Genomic DNA, 14,861 nt, shown 5'->3' with positions numbered 1-14,861 from the left:
TGGCAATATCATATTAAAAAATGAGGATATTAGGAAAGAACTTGACATTGTGAGCATCCAGGAATGCATTAGTAGAGCTCATCTCAGGTCATTTGGTCATTTAAATAGAATGGGTGAGGAAAGATTAGAAAAACAAGTGTTCTCTGCCAGGTTAGCAGGAAAAAGACTCAAAGGAAGACTAAGAAATAGGTGGATTGATACGGTACAGTGTCTTAGACGATAGAAATATAAGATCTGATAATATTGGAGTCTTGACAAGTAACAGACTGATTTGGATGAAAATTGTAGATAGGAAGTTATTAATGATGTAAATTTTTTATGTAGTACTATCATATCCTGTACACCCCTTGAGGGTACAAATCAGGAATTTGATGATGATAATGCAGATTTACAGTGCTCTAACTGCTTGGCCTATTCTCGTACGGTTCAGATATTGAGCACAGATAATGAATTTCATTATCTGTGCACAGAGAATGATATTTCAATTAGTATAAAAGTCTGTTAAGATGGTATTGAGAAACATTGCTTATTGGGTGTCATGATTTTATGGCTGATTCCCCCCCCCCTTTCACTCAGTTCTGCAAGAAAGAGTACAATGAAATTTAAAAATGGGAATCAGTACATATATATGCAATAAATAAATAAACTGGCTCAAGATTATAAAAAATAAAATAAAATAAAAACCCTGTTAAGATTTGTTTTTTACTAATTTGAGATGCTGGTAAACAATTGTTTAAAATTCTTGACAATGACCCACAGTTACATAGAAATTAATAACTTAGTTATTATGAAAACAATAAGGAATGTTTTAATGCAAAAGAGCAATCGAACTATAAATAATAATCATACACTCAAAGCTTTGGGAGGGGGGGAATTAAGTATCACCTGGTACTCAAACTACTGAGTATTTTGCATAAACTTTGCTCTGCATAGATTTAATCATTTTTATAACTAAATAACAGTCTTAATACTAATCAATATAATATTATATTTACTTACAAGCTCAATACGGCCTGCATGGAAATAAAGAGTGCAGGAACATTAAAAGTCTCAAAAAATATTTCTGCGGCTCGTTCTCTATTTCTCCTTGGATTTAAGGGTGCTTCTGTTAATAACACTGGATGCTACAATGAATTGTTTTTTGTTTTTTTTTAATAAGAGCACATGTTACATACAGTTATCCATTAGCTCACAAAATATGAAAGTATCCTTATGCTTTACATTTAGTGCAGTATCATAATTTCTTTGTTTCTGTATTTTTTTTTTTTTTGGCATTATTAAAATTGCTTTTTTGTATAATTACAAACCTTATATTAATACAAGAAGTCAAAGTTTATTTCTTGCACTTATTTTTAAAATTAAAATCAAGTTAATTCATGTGTTATATTTTTATGTTAAACATGTTTTGATTTTGCAAAGCTGCATTCTGAAAATCATGCAGTCCATGAACAGCAAGAACATTAAATTATTAGATATCTAATGATAATGTTGATAGCAAAAGGTAATCCCATTTATCAAGCTTATTTCATAATTATCATTATTACTTCCTCCCAGGGAGTCGAAGGCCTCATCAAGGGAGTTACTCATGCATACACAGCCATTATCTCTCTTCAAATTTATTTACATTAATAATAAAACAATAAAACAGATAAATACTTTAATTATACTGGATATGAAATATCATATGAAGAAGAAAAGGATTTCAAATTAAAAAGTTCAAAATTTTTACAGGTTGAGGCCTGATGAATAGAACTCTTAATCCTAATCTTAAACAAAAAGAAACACTTTCATCATCATCGGGCATACTGCCTGTTGGTGTCTAATGCCTTCTTCAAATCTTCTTCCACCTTTCTTTGTCCAGTGCACAATATTGCAGTTTCTGTAACCCCATTCCACATCAGTCCTTAATGTCATCTATCCATTCTCTGTATGGTCTACCTCTTCTGTTTACACCATCCATAATACCAAAAATGAATGTCTTTATCTTCCGATCTTTGCTCATTCTGAGATATATGTTCAAATAATTGCAGCTTCCATTGTATAATTTTCTGCATTAAATTATCCTTTGGCTGTATCTTCCAATAGACTAGAGCTCTTCTTTTCTGATTTTCTATATCCATTCTATTCTTAGAATCTTCCTGTAACAAGTTCTTTCGAATGCCAAAATTTATTACTCACGTTTCAGATCCATACAGTACACCACTAAAGATGCATGTTTCTAGTACTCTTAATTTCGTTTGCAGGCTGATCACTTTACTTTTCCAGATGTTATCCATGGCCTTCAGATTTGTTCTTCCCTTTACAATCCTAATCTTTATTTCTTTTTTACAGTCCAAGTCATATGTCATTTTACTTCCCAAATATGTGAATTGGTCTACATTTTCTATATCAGTTCCATCCACTTATATCTTTTGTTTCATGTTATTCTCACCAAATACCATTGTCTTTGTTTTTTCCAAGTTCATAACAAGTCCAAATCTCTTCCCTTCTTCATTTAACAGTTTCAGTGTTTATTGTAGTTCTCTTTCATCTTCTTCAATAATAACGATGCCATCTGGAAATCTCAGATTTTTAATTCTCATCCCATGTATATATTCCTTCATTCATTTTGTCAATTGCTCTTTCTAAATGTGTGATGAAAATGCTTGGTGATATGAATGTTTTGGCAGTATCTATATTTACATTATATGGCAGCAAAATGTGGGCAATAAATAAACAAGATAAACAGTATAAAAACAAGTGAAATGAGATTCACGAGAAGAACCAAAAATACACAATATTAGACCAAAAGAGAATGAAGACATTTCAAAAGAACTAAAAATAAAATCAGAAGAAAAACTAAACAAATATAAACAAAATTCGAGAGAACATATAAACTAACGTCCAATCAAGATAAACAGTATAAAAATAAGTGAAATGAGATTCATGAGAAGAACCAAAAATACACAATATTAGACCAAAAGAGAATGAAGACATTTTAAAAGAACTAAAAATAAAATCAACAGAAGAAAAACTAAACAAATATAAACAAAATTCGAGAACATATAAACCAAATGGCTAACATCCAATATCCTAAAAGGGTATTAGATTAAAAATGAAACCAAAACAGATCATAAGGTATGTATCTGTATTTAGCACTATGGTGACGACGATAAATACATTTACCAAAATGCACTCAACTTCGAATTCCACAAACCCCATATACCATGAGAAGAATCCAGACCTCACATGCTTCCCAATTACATTTTTATTCAACTTCCAGGGATGACCATGAGGTCTATCCAACTATGCATGAACTGCAAATCTTACTTGTATCTAAAAGATCACCTTACAAACTTGTATGTTTCTGTTATATCTCCTCTTCTCCATTTATTCCTAAAGTGTATAGAAAGGCTTAGGTGGTGGTTTCTATAAACAGAAAACCCATGCATAAGGGAAGGTACTTATATAAGGAACCACACAACTCATCCAAAAATTATGACATCTTCAGAACACTCACTCACTCACACAACCAGGGTTTTTGCTCTAATGAGACAGCCCTAAAAACTGAACTTGGACACCTTTACAATACTTTTTAGCCAAATGCCTACAATTTCATTAAATAAACTAGGACAACAAAGCTAGTTCCATTCCTTATGTTCAAAGTAATATATCTTTATGCTGAGCCCATACATGAGAAGTTGGTTATTCAACATATAGTACTGTGTATGGGTTGTGGGTTGAGAAAGGAGAAACTTGTTTACATTTGATTTAAAAGCCTGTATATTGTAATCCCTGAGAAACACATAAAGAGGAAGAATGCTCCACAATACAGCAGTAGCAGTGATGAAGGAAGAGGAAAATAAACTTGTTCTATGGGTTTGGAGTAGTACTGCAAAGGGATGTTGGGTGGTAGTCACACGTGTTCCGATGGACTCAGTACTGAGTGAGGGAATTATTGATGCTATTTCATGTGAACAACTGCCATGGAAATGTTTACAGAATATACATATTGTAGAAAGTAATGCCTACGTGAAAGTTATGTGGAGTGAGTTGGTAAGAGATGGGTTATTAATCAGTCTAATTGCCCTATTTATAATGAGTCAAGTATTTTTAGGGAGCTCTTTGGGGTTCCACCCTACCACAAATGTGAGAGCAGTATTCAATAGCTAGTCAGATTTGTGATTTGTTCAAGGTTAGTAGCTGTTTTCAGAGGTGAAGTAATGTCTTGAGTGAAAGAGAAATCCTAGTTTTTTGGAAGCTGAGGAGACAATGGCTGTGATGTGTTTATGCCAGGAGAGGCTTGATGTCAGGGTGATTCCAAAAAGAGAAATCTCATCTTGTATGAATATTTGAGTGTTATTAAGTATAATAGAGGAAGAAACTAGTTCTTTTTTTTTTTTTTTTTTTTGTGGGAAATAAGAAGGCAGGACTGAGTTTGCTAGCATTGAAACTGACAAGGCTATTAAATGAAAAGGAGTAATACAATGTGCTGGGTTGGAAGTCAACTTAAGACTGAGAGGTGCCCACAGTTGAGAGAACTGTAGCTGACTAAGTACCAAGAATCAATTCATGTTTAAGGGGAAAAAGGAATAAAGGATGTATGAATTCTTCATAATGCTTTCTTGTCTGTTGCTGTACTAGCTTGATTTTTGTTGTCCCTTTTTTTGCACTGATTTTTTTTTTTTTTTTCCATATTTATTTTATGATGGATCCAGTACACTCTACAAGTTCTGGTATTAAACGTTTCATTAGTGCTTGCAAAAGAATATTGAATAATGTGCTGACATTCTGTAAAAAAAGAACTGTTAGAAGATCTCCTTGTTCCAATTTCTCAGGCCACAAAATGAGCAAGTGAAATTGTGGGCATATCAGAGTTGACTGTTAAAAGAATTCGTATGGACTCAAAAGGTAAAGATAAGCCAAAATTTAAATCTCCTAAAAACTGCCAGAGAAAGAAAACCATAAAAAATGTACCCTTTCTTTTAAGCTTACATGGTGATCCGAATGCATATTTGAAAATTATGGAGACAACTACCTTGTTTGAATAAAAACTTTAGTTTTAATATAACTAGAAGATTTGGGTGCTGCTATAGACCAGGTGATGGAATAGTTGGTGGAGATAGTATGCATAAACAAATTGATAAAATGAGTGGAAAGAGGGTAATTATTATGGGAGATTTCAACTATGGTAACATTGATTGGAAGGAGGAGATGTGAGGAAGGAAATAGACTTTATTTAATTATTAAGGGATAACTATCTGAGACAGCATGTAACTGAAAACACTAGGGGTGTGAGAGTGCTTGACCTGGTAATAGCATCTGAGAATTTGACTGTAATGAAAATGACCATGTTGCCACCTATTGGTGAGAGTGATCATAAGGTCTTGACCTGGGAAGTGGCTAAAGGTGTGGAATTTTCGATTAAGACAGGGTATATGTGGAATTACCGTGCTGGCAAGTATGATAAGCTTAGGAGATTGCTTGGATCTGTGCCATGGCATGTATAACTGCAAGGGCTGGATGTCGATAGAGCATGGGAAGTGGCGAAGGAGCATTTACAGGAGGTTATAGCTGTTTGTATACCTAGGGTCTGAATAGTAAAACAAGTAGGGGTTAAATGAATGAATATCACCATTAAGCTTGAGCTGCAAAAAAAGAAACAACTGTGGAGGGAATTTAAAGAAAGAGATGGCCTGCAGGCACACTTACGGTATAAAGTACAGGCCAGAAGGGTAACGAGTGTGGTAAAAAAGGCAAAAGCAGATTATGAAAGGAAACTAGCTAGGCAAGCTAAAGAGAATCCCAAACAGTTCTTTCAATATGCTGCAAGCAAGGAAAAAACTGTACACGGCAAAATGATTTTAAGGAATGACGATGGTGAGGAGGTCACTGAATCAGTCGATATAGTGGAGGTTACTGAGCGAGCACTTTGCAAAAGCATATCATCCAGGTGGTGACATTGAAAAAATGAAGAAACCATTAGTTTATACGGGAATTGTGATGAATGAAGTGGAGGTGAATAGTCTATTACAAAACCTTAATGTGAATACATCTGTGGGATTGGATGGTATACCGGCACAGGTCTTGCGTGAAACAGCTAAAGAATTATCAGTGCCCTTGACCATGTTGTTTATTCTCAGTCTCGGGTCTGATTTAGTCCCAAAGGTGTGGAAAGAGGGGAAAATAGTTCCACTGCATAAAAGAAGAGGATCCAAGACTATGGTGTCAAATTACCGACCGATCAGCATATCAGGAGTCATTGTCAAGGGAAAAATACAGGAATGGATTGATGAAAATGAGATACTGTATGGGGGACAGCATGGCTCTCAGTAACTTGCTCAAGTTTCATAACACGGTGATGGCTGAACTGGATAAGGATAATGGGTTTACAGTGATACTGCTGGACCTGGCAAAGGCATTTGACAGGATACCACATGGAATTCTAATCCGTTATATGTTGTAGAATAAACTACAACATATGGGAATGGATATAGGATTGGTGAGATGGATAGGTGGGTGGTTGATGGAGAGATATCAAAGAGTAGTTTATTCAGGAGTAGAGTCCAAAAGACGGCCTGTGACTAGTGGTGTGCTGCAGGGTTCTGTTCTTGGACCACTGCTGTTTAATTTGTTCATTAACGATATAGGGAAAGATCTAAGAGGAACAGTTCATTTGTTCGCTGATGATTCAAAGTTGGGTAGGGCAATAGTGAATGCAGAAGATGTCCAAATCTTGCAGGACTTCTTGGATAGATTGGAGTTCTGGGCTAAGGAGAATGGATGTCAATTTAATGTGACAAAATGTAAGGTTATGCATTTATGTATATCAAAAAGCAGTATACCACATTGGTGGAACTGTACTCCAGGAGATTGATGAGGCCAGGGACTTGGGAGTGTTGGTGGATAGAGAGATGAAGTTTAGGGGGCACATTGCAAAAGTAGCTAAATCAGCTCATCAACTCACTTGGTTGTTGAAAAATACCTTGACGAGCAGAGACAAGCAAGTTATTGTACATCTGTACTGAGCCTTGATGAGACCTCATCTCGACTACTGTGCCCGAATTTGGTCACCTAGGTTCCTTCTTGATGGGAAGGAGGTGGAGAGGATCCAGAGGCAAGTGACTAAGATGATAGCAGGTCTATGGACTGAACCATATGAGAACAGGTTGAAGATTTGTGGGTGGCAGAAATTAGTTGATGGGTGGAAAAGAGGAGATATGATTGAGACATTCAAATTGCTGAAGGGTTTCTATAGGATTAATTCAGAGGATATTTTTGAGATCAGTACTGGTGGTGGGAGAACTAGGGGACACTTATGGAAGCTGGACAAGAGTGTGGTTAGCAGGGGTGTTAGAGCTGGGTTCTTTACTTTTAGAGTAGTAAATGAGTAGAATAAGCTGCCAGAGTCTGTTTTGGGTGCTATGATGGTGAGTGAGTTCAAGGCAAGGTATGATAGATACTGTGAGAATGTAATCGCATAGTTGTGTGGACATGATGTTTAGGGCCTCCCTCGATGAGTCAAAGGACTCCCTGGAGTCGCCCATAATAATAATCATAATAATAATAATAATAATAATAAAAATCGACATTTCGACCTTTATGTCAAGGTCATCTTCTGGAGCATACAACTATACACAGAAAACAAGCTACACTACAATCAAACTGGTTTGTTAAAAGGTACTGACCAACCGCTACAACAATTGTTGGCCTGACCTCTGGTGAAAAAAAAAAAGAAAAATTATACATCAACGCTAGAATCCTATTGTTAGTGTTATCTGTTGGTTGTAGAAATACATTGGGCGCAACAACAAATATCTATCTATATACATATATTATCATCATGATTATACTTGTACATTCCAGCCAGTTGGTATAGAATGGTTTCTAATACTCGCTGAAGATTAGTTAGAGTCCTGACTTATGCTGGATCTTATATATTAGGTAGGCTGAATGTGTGCCATCCAGATCCTTGGAATTTTCATGCCATCTTTGTTGTTGATATTTGGATGGTTTATCAGGATTTCGCAGGCTTCCTTAAATTTCCTTTCATACCAGGTTTTTGTATAGTGTAATTAGACACATTAAATATAATCATTATGGTGAAGCAGGCCTCTCAGACCACGCGCTCAACACCTTACACGAAATCACCCACTGGAAAAGCACCCGCTCTTTACACCACACAAAAACCTAGTATGAAAGGAAATTTAAGGAAGCCTGCAAAATCCTGATAAAACACCCAAATATCAACAACAAAGATGGCATGAAAATTCCAAGGATCTGGATGGCACACATTCAGACTACCTAATATATAAGATCAAGCATAAGTCAAGACTCTAACCAATCTTCAGCTAGTATTAGAAACCATTCCATACCAACTGGCTGGAATGTACAAGTATAATCATGATGTTAATATATGTATATAGATAGATACTTGTTGTTGCACCCAATGTATTTCTACAACCAACAGATAACACAAACAATAGGAATGTAGCATTGATGTATAATTTTTTTTTTTTTCACCAGAGGTCAGGCCAACAATTGTTGTAGCGGTTGGTCAGCATCTTTAACAAACCAGTTTGATTGTAGTGTAGCTTGTTTTCTGTGTATAGTTGTATGCTCCAGAAGATGACCTTGAAATAAAGGTTGAAATGTCAAATGTAGATTTTAGTTATATTTAACTAAAGTTTTTATTCAAACACGGTAGTTGTCTCCATAATTTTCAATAATGCATAAAAAAATGTACCTCTGAATGATTTTGATGTATCAATAGATATTATAAGAAGAACCATTCACGAATTTTACACGGTTGAGAAAAAAGTGGCAACTATTCCTAAATTGATTTGTGTGCTGAAAGAAAAATAATTTTCCTTGGAAAAGAGACACTTTTAAGGAGGAAAACACTTCATGAAATCTGAATTTGTTTCAAAAAGTCACAGAATAAAAGGAATCTTATCATGGAGCAAAGTGACAGCTTTATCTAAAATGCAGTATTTGAGAGCAATACGATGTTTCCGGGAGGAGAAAAAAATCGATCATGTATCTAGATGAAACTTGGATTGATGGTAATTGATGGTAGAAGAATGTGGTGTATTATAAACTGCAAATGCCTTGCAGTGCATAATAATTTTGTGTGTGGGTGGAGAAATGAGTTTTTTTACCTAATTCAAATTTACAAAGTCAATTTAACAACTGGAGATTATCATGGGCAAATGAATTCTATGATCTTCGAAAAGTGGGCAGAGGAAAAACTGATTCCAAAATTTCCTAAAAATGCAGGTGTTATAATTGATAATACTCCATGTCACTCCATCCAATTAAACAAAGTTCCAAATTTTTCTAATAGGAAGCAAGTCATTATTGGATGGCTCTCTGCAAATAACATTTCTCATTCCCCAGATATGAGAAAAACTAAACTTCTCAACTTGGTGAAAAGAAACAAACTCGCCCAAAACTAAACTATTTAAATTCAACATGATGCTCAAAGAGCATGGATTCCTAGCTTAGAGACTACCACCAATATCATGGTGATATTAATGCTATTGAGTATGTTTGGGCAGAAATGAAGAATTTTATTCATCATAATGTCACTGAGGATATTGATATGTCAAACCTTTAAAAGTTTTCAGAACATTACTGTTCAAAATTAGAAAAAAATATAGTTCTCATGTTGCTACATTGGAAAATACATATTGGGACAGAGATGGAATTATCGAAAAATTATGCAAACTTTTTTTGGTGATTAACATAAATGATGGTGATTCAGACACTAATTCAGATGACTATGAAAATTAAAGGGATTTGATAAAGGTATTTTTTTCAAAATTTGATACATGGTTTTGTTACAGTCACAAGTCATAAATAATTAATTGGTTTAGGACAATAAAGTGCCTGAGTTCTCTCAACTGTAATTCTAGAATGGCTAAGTGAATTTGAAAAAATTTCTGTTTTTCTGTGTAATCATTATTGTTTTTATAAAAAAAACCTTTTAAAATAAACTTCACTTACAATATTATTTATTTTATACCTTTTTAAAATTTTGTTAATACTATATGCAAAATTTTCCAACTGTCATACAAGCTTTTCATTTTTCAGGAAATGCCAACATATACTTGAATATTAATTAAAAAACCTTACTCGATACCTTCCTAAATTTTGGCAATGTTACATTGCCATCATCAGGGATCACAAAAAACAATGATACATGTATGCAGACACTAACCCAGAACAGATGAAGCTGAATAAAGACCAACAGAAGTTGGACCTAGAGTCCTAAACAGTGCACCCTAGTGGACAAAATTGAGTTGTCTTGGCTGCTGGGCTGATGATCTTAAAATGTATACTTCCCAAATTTGGGGAAGTCTCATGCACCCAAATTTGTTGAGATTTCGAAAGTTCTTCAGAGCTGAGGTAGATTCGATGAATAGTCTTTCAAACTTATATTTGCTGCAGTGTAATAGACTGGCCTTGTTCCAGTATATCCTGTAGTTGATGTCCAAAGCATGGTCAGCAAGTCTCAAGTGGCTGTAATGGTGGAACCGGATATAGTCCTTGTGTTCGGATAACCTGTTATTGGCTGTCCTGCATGTCTGACCATAGTAGGACAGTTTACAACTGCAAGGGACCTGGTATACTCCTGGTAGGTCGAGTGGATGATCTTTGGTTGATAATGTCTATTACACTGCCGCAAATATAAGTATGAAAGACTATTCATTGAATCTACCTCAGTTCTGAAGAACTTTCCAAATCTCAACAAATTTGGATGCAGGAGACTATCCCAAATTTGGGACGCATCCATTTTAAGATCATCAGCCCAATGGCCAAGACAACCTAATTTAGCCCACTAGGCACTCCTTATGTTGCCTTTATTCAGCCTCATTTGCACAATGTTAGTGCCTGCCTGCCTGCATGCATGCATATCGTTGTTTTCTGTGAGTCCTGATGATGGCATTCTTCTTGATAAGCTTATATGTTGGTAACACATAACTATTAAATTATTTCAGGAAATTACAATGTATACTAAATATTTATTAAAAGAAAAATGTAATCAATACTTCCTATATTTCGGCAATGTTACATTGCAACTTCATGGGAACATAAAACTATGATAAGTGTATGCAGGCACTAACGACGAGCAAGTGAGGCCAAAGAGAGTAACTAACGCTGTCCCTAGAGTCCTAAAGGTGCCCCCTAAAAGGCTAAATTGAGTTGTCTCGCTGTTGGGCTGATGTTCTCATGATGCAAGCCTCCCAAATTTTGGGCAGTCTCATGCACCCAAATTTGTTGAGGTTTGGGTAGTTTTTTAGAGCTGAGGCTGATTCCATGAACAACCTTTCATGTTTATATTTGCTGCAGTGTAGTAAAGTGGCTTTCTTCCATCGTATTCTGTGTAACCGGATGTACTCTTTGTGTTCAGATATCCTGATATTAGGTGTCCTGCCAGTTTGGTCATAGCAAGACAGTTTACAGCTACAAGGGACCTGGTATACTCCAGGTTAGTCTAGGGTAGTGTTTCACAACCTTTTTTGGATCATGCCCCCACCTCAACGTCTCAAAAATTTTGATGTCCCCCCTTCTAGCATAATAGTCAGCAAGGTCTGAAAAAGTATAATATAAATATGTATAAATATATACATGTGCATTTTCTAATTGCCCCCCTGTGGGGCATAATCCCCACGTTGAGAAATATTGGTCTAGGGGAAGTGGCTAGTCTTTGGTGGAGCAGATAAAAGATGCTAATTTCTTATATGGTTTGTAACAGGTCATCAGGTCATATTTCTTTAGAATTTTGGTTAACTTTTCAGAGATGTCCCAGATGTAAGGAATGGTGATAGATTTAATGTAATCTTTGTTATGAAAGGAGGGGGGGGTTAACTGGTTTTAATATTTTCTGGATTTTTTGGGGATTGTAGCCATTCCCTAAGAACATGTTAAGGATGTGGTTTAATTCAGAGGTTAGGGCATTATCATCTGAACAGATTAATTTTGCCCTGTCATATAGGATTTTTATAACCTCATATTGTTGTGGGGAGGGGGTTTGCTGGTGGGATTGCTATCTGTCTGCCTGTATAGGTTGATTTTCAGTAAACAGAGAAAGCTAAGGATCCATCAGGCTGGCATGTAATCAGAGTGTCTAGGAAAAGAAGACTGTTGTTTTTTCTTTTTCCAAGGTGAACTGAATTCTGGGGTGTTGGTTGTTTAAGTGTGTTGTGTTAAGAAGATGTGGAGTGTATATGAGCCATGTGGCAAAATAGAGAACACATCATCCACATGACACAGCCAAATAGTGGGTTTTTGTGGGGCTGAGTTTAAGGCTTTTTTCCCAAAAGTCTCCATAAAGATGTTGGTCAGTGAGGGGGGGGGGGAGTGGTGAAACTATAGCTATCCCCTCTATCGTTTGTAGAATTTTCCTTGCCAAACAAAATAGCTTGAGTTCATTGTGAACTAAAATAGGGCTGAGATATTGGGAGGAAATTTGGCTTGGATGCGTTCTAAGATATCTTTGAGTCGACATTCATGAATAGGGAAGAGACATCAAAACTGACCATTACGTCAGTGTGTTGGAGCGAGAGGTTTTCTATACTGGCTTTGAAGTAGGCCGAGTTTTTTTTATGTGTGATGGTGTGTTGCCAGTATAGTGTGTGAGCGCTTTGGCTAAATGTTTGGCTAATTTGTATGTGGGGTAATCAATGCCATCCACTATGGGACATAACGGTACATTTTGTTTATCGATTTTTGGTAGTCCATATATTCGGGGGGGGGGGGGGATCTAGAGTTGTTATTGTTGTTATTATTATTATTATGTAATTATGTAACACCTCCAGGGAGGAAAAGTGTGCCAACAGCATAGAATGCTTTCCAACTACTAACCACGCTCAAACTTGCTTAACTTTTTGTAAGCCATTAGTAGCAGAGGCTCTACCAATCCGACCAACCTTTGCTGGCGAGGCCTTTTTCAGGCCAAGAAGTAACTTTCTTAAGGAGCCTTTGGAGTGTTATGATTTGGGAGCTGGTGGAATCATAGTCAATAGAGAGGTAGGTAGGACCAATCTAACAATAAAGAAGAAAGCTTACCTGTATAGTCTGTTTGGTTGAGAACCACAGTGGCATTTCCCTTACCTGCTTTGGTGATTACTATTTCTCTGTTGTTCTTCATTTCTTGCAGAGCCTTACTTCCTTACTGTAGAGTTTTTCTTCCTGATAAGTTGGTTTTTGGTGGTTTTGCTTTGGTCAGAACTACATCCAGTACTACACTGCAGCAAATATAAACACAAAAGATTGTTCATTGGAATTAGCCTCAGCTCTATAAAACTTCCCAAATCTCAACAAATTTGGGTGCACAAGACTGCCCCAAATTCGAGAACATCAGCCCAACAGCCAAGACAACCTAACAGGAGTGGCTGGTGCAAAAGCATTGGGGAACTGCAGCACCCCAGTTTTTCTTGATATATAAATATATTTATTAATTTATTTATATTTGCTTGTCATATTTAATTTTATCATCAACGATCCTATACAATTCTCTTATTTTGTATAAAAAATAATAAAAATCAATCTTGTAGCACTTAGGAGGACAAAGGACGTTAGCACAGTGCCATATTGCTACACACGCAAGCATATGCACGTCATAGTGAGATGCGAGCTATTAGCGTAATGCGGCACTGTCCGTCACGCAGTTCCACTGTTGTTTTTATGCAGTTTGCGCCAGTAGTAGAGTGTTCGTAGTGCTTGCTTACTGTATTTACTCCATCTCTTTAAATATTTGGACATTACAATTAAAGGATTTAATTGTAATGCCCAAAATTTGTAAATCCATTCCTTTAATTACAATTAAAGGAATGGATTTTATTTTTAAGTAATTTTGAATTATACTAAACTGTATAATTTTATCAATAATAAACAATATTTTTTCATATTTAATTTTTTTTTACTTTTTACCATAATTTTGATATTTTATCGAAACACACATACACTGTACTTACAGTGTTTATGTATATTTCGAAAGTTGCAGCACCCCCATGATTTCAAGCTACGAGCTGCTACTGCAACCCAATTTAGCCTGCTGTGTGTGTGTGGGGGGGGGGGGGGGGTGCATCTTTAGGACTCCAGGAACAATGTTAGTTACTCTCTTCAGCCTTATTTGCTCACTGTTAGTGCCTGCGTGCACTTATCATAGTTTTATGTTCCCATGAAGATGTCAATGTAACATTGCCAAAATATAGGAAGTATTGATTAAGGTTTTTTTTACTGAATATACTGGCATTTCCTGAAAAATTAAACGCTATATATAACCGACATATAAACTTATCTACAAGAATTGTTATATAAGCAAAATATTACTATTATAACAAGCCAAAAGGCTATTTTACTGGCAACATAAGTTAAGTTTAAGGGAGATGGTAAATCCCATATTATTCTACAGCCATATTATTCCGAGTTGCCCTGGTGTGGTACTACTCAAGTGATTACTTCCATTTGGGCTTGCCAATAGTTTTTTCGGCATGAAACTCTAGGATTTCGATGGATTTTGATCTGAGTTTCGTACCCGGCTGTAGAATAATATGGGATTTACCATTTCCCTTAAACTCAAAATATTACTAATTTAAAAACTAGAATGTTCATAAAAGAACAGCTAATTTTCTAATGTATAATAATAAACAACCATGTTACTGGAATGGATTCACCTTCTGTCATATGCAGAAATGTAGAAGGTTCTCTCATCTGTGGTCGAACAATAGGTCGTTGATATACAAAAGGAAGAGGGCTGGCGAGAGAACAGAACCATTCTCAACCAAACACAGCATAAACCCAGTCAGAAAGCTGACAATCCAACTGTAGAAGTCATGGGACAGACCAAATGATGGGAGTTTGCTTAGTAGACC

General features: G+C 35.9%; 1 protein-coding gene across 1 annotated transcript in view; it reads right to left on the bottom strand.

Annotated features, from left to right (window-relative positions):
* Arp1 (Actin-related protein 1) overlaps nt 1–14,861 on the bottom strand; it is a 403,959-nt gene that overhangs the window by 260,679 nt on the left and 128,419 nt on the right. Inside the window, exon 5 of the mRNA XM_090393056.1 lies at nt 1,000–1,124. Coding sequence (XP_090249182.1) covers nt 1,000–1,124 — 125 coding nt within the window. The remainder of the gene's footprint in view (nt 1–999; nt 1,125–14,861) is intronic.

The sequence above is a fragment of the Typopeltis vanoorti genome, chromosome 5 (assembly GCF_054136105.1).
Source record: "Typopeltis vanoorti isolate ZY-2024b chromosome 5, IOZ_Tvanoo_1.0, whole genome shotgun sequence".
NCBI classification, from domain to species: domain Eukaryota; kingdom Metazoa; phylum Arthropoda; class Arachnida; order Uropygi; family Thelyphonidae; genus Typopeltis; species Typopeltis vanoorti.
This window is presented reverse-complemented; position numbering and strand designations above follow the sequence as displayed.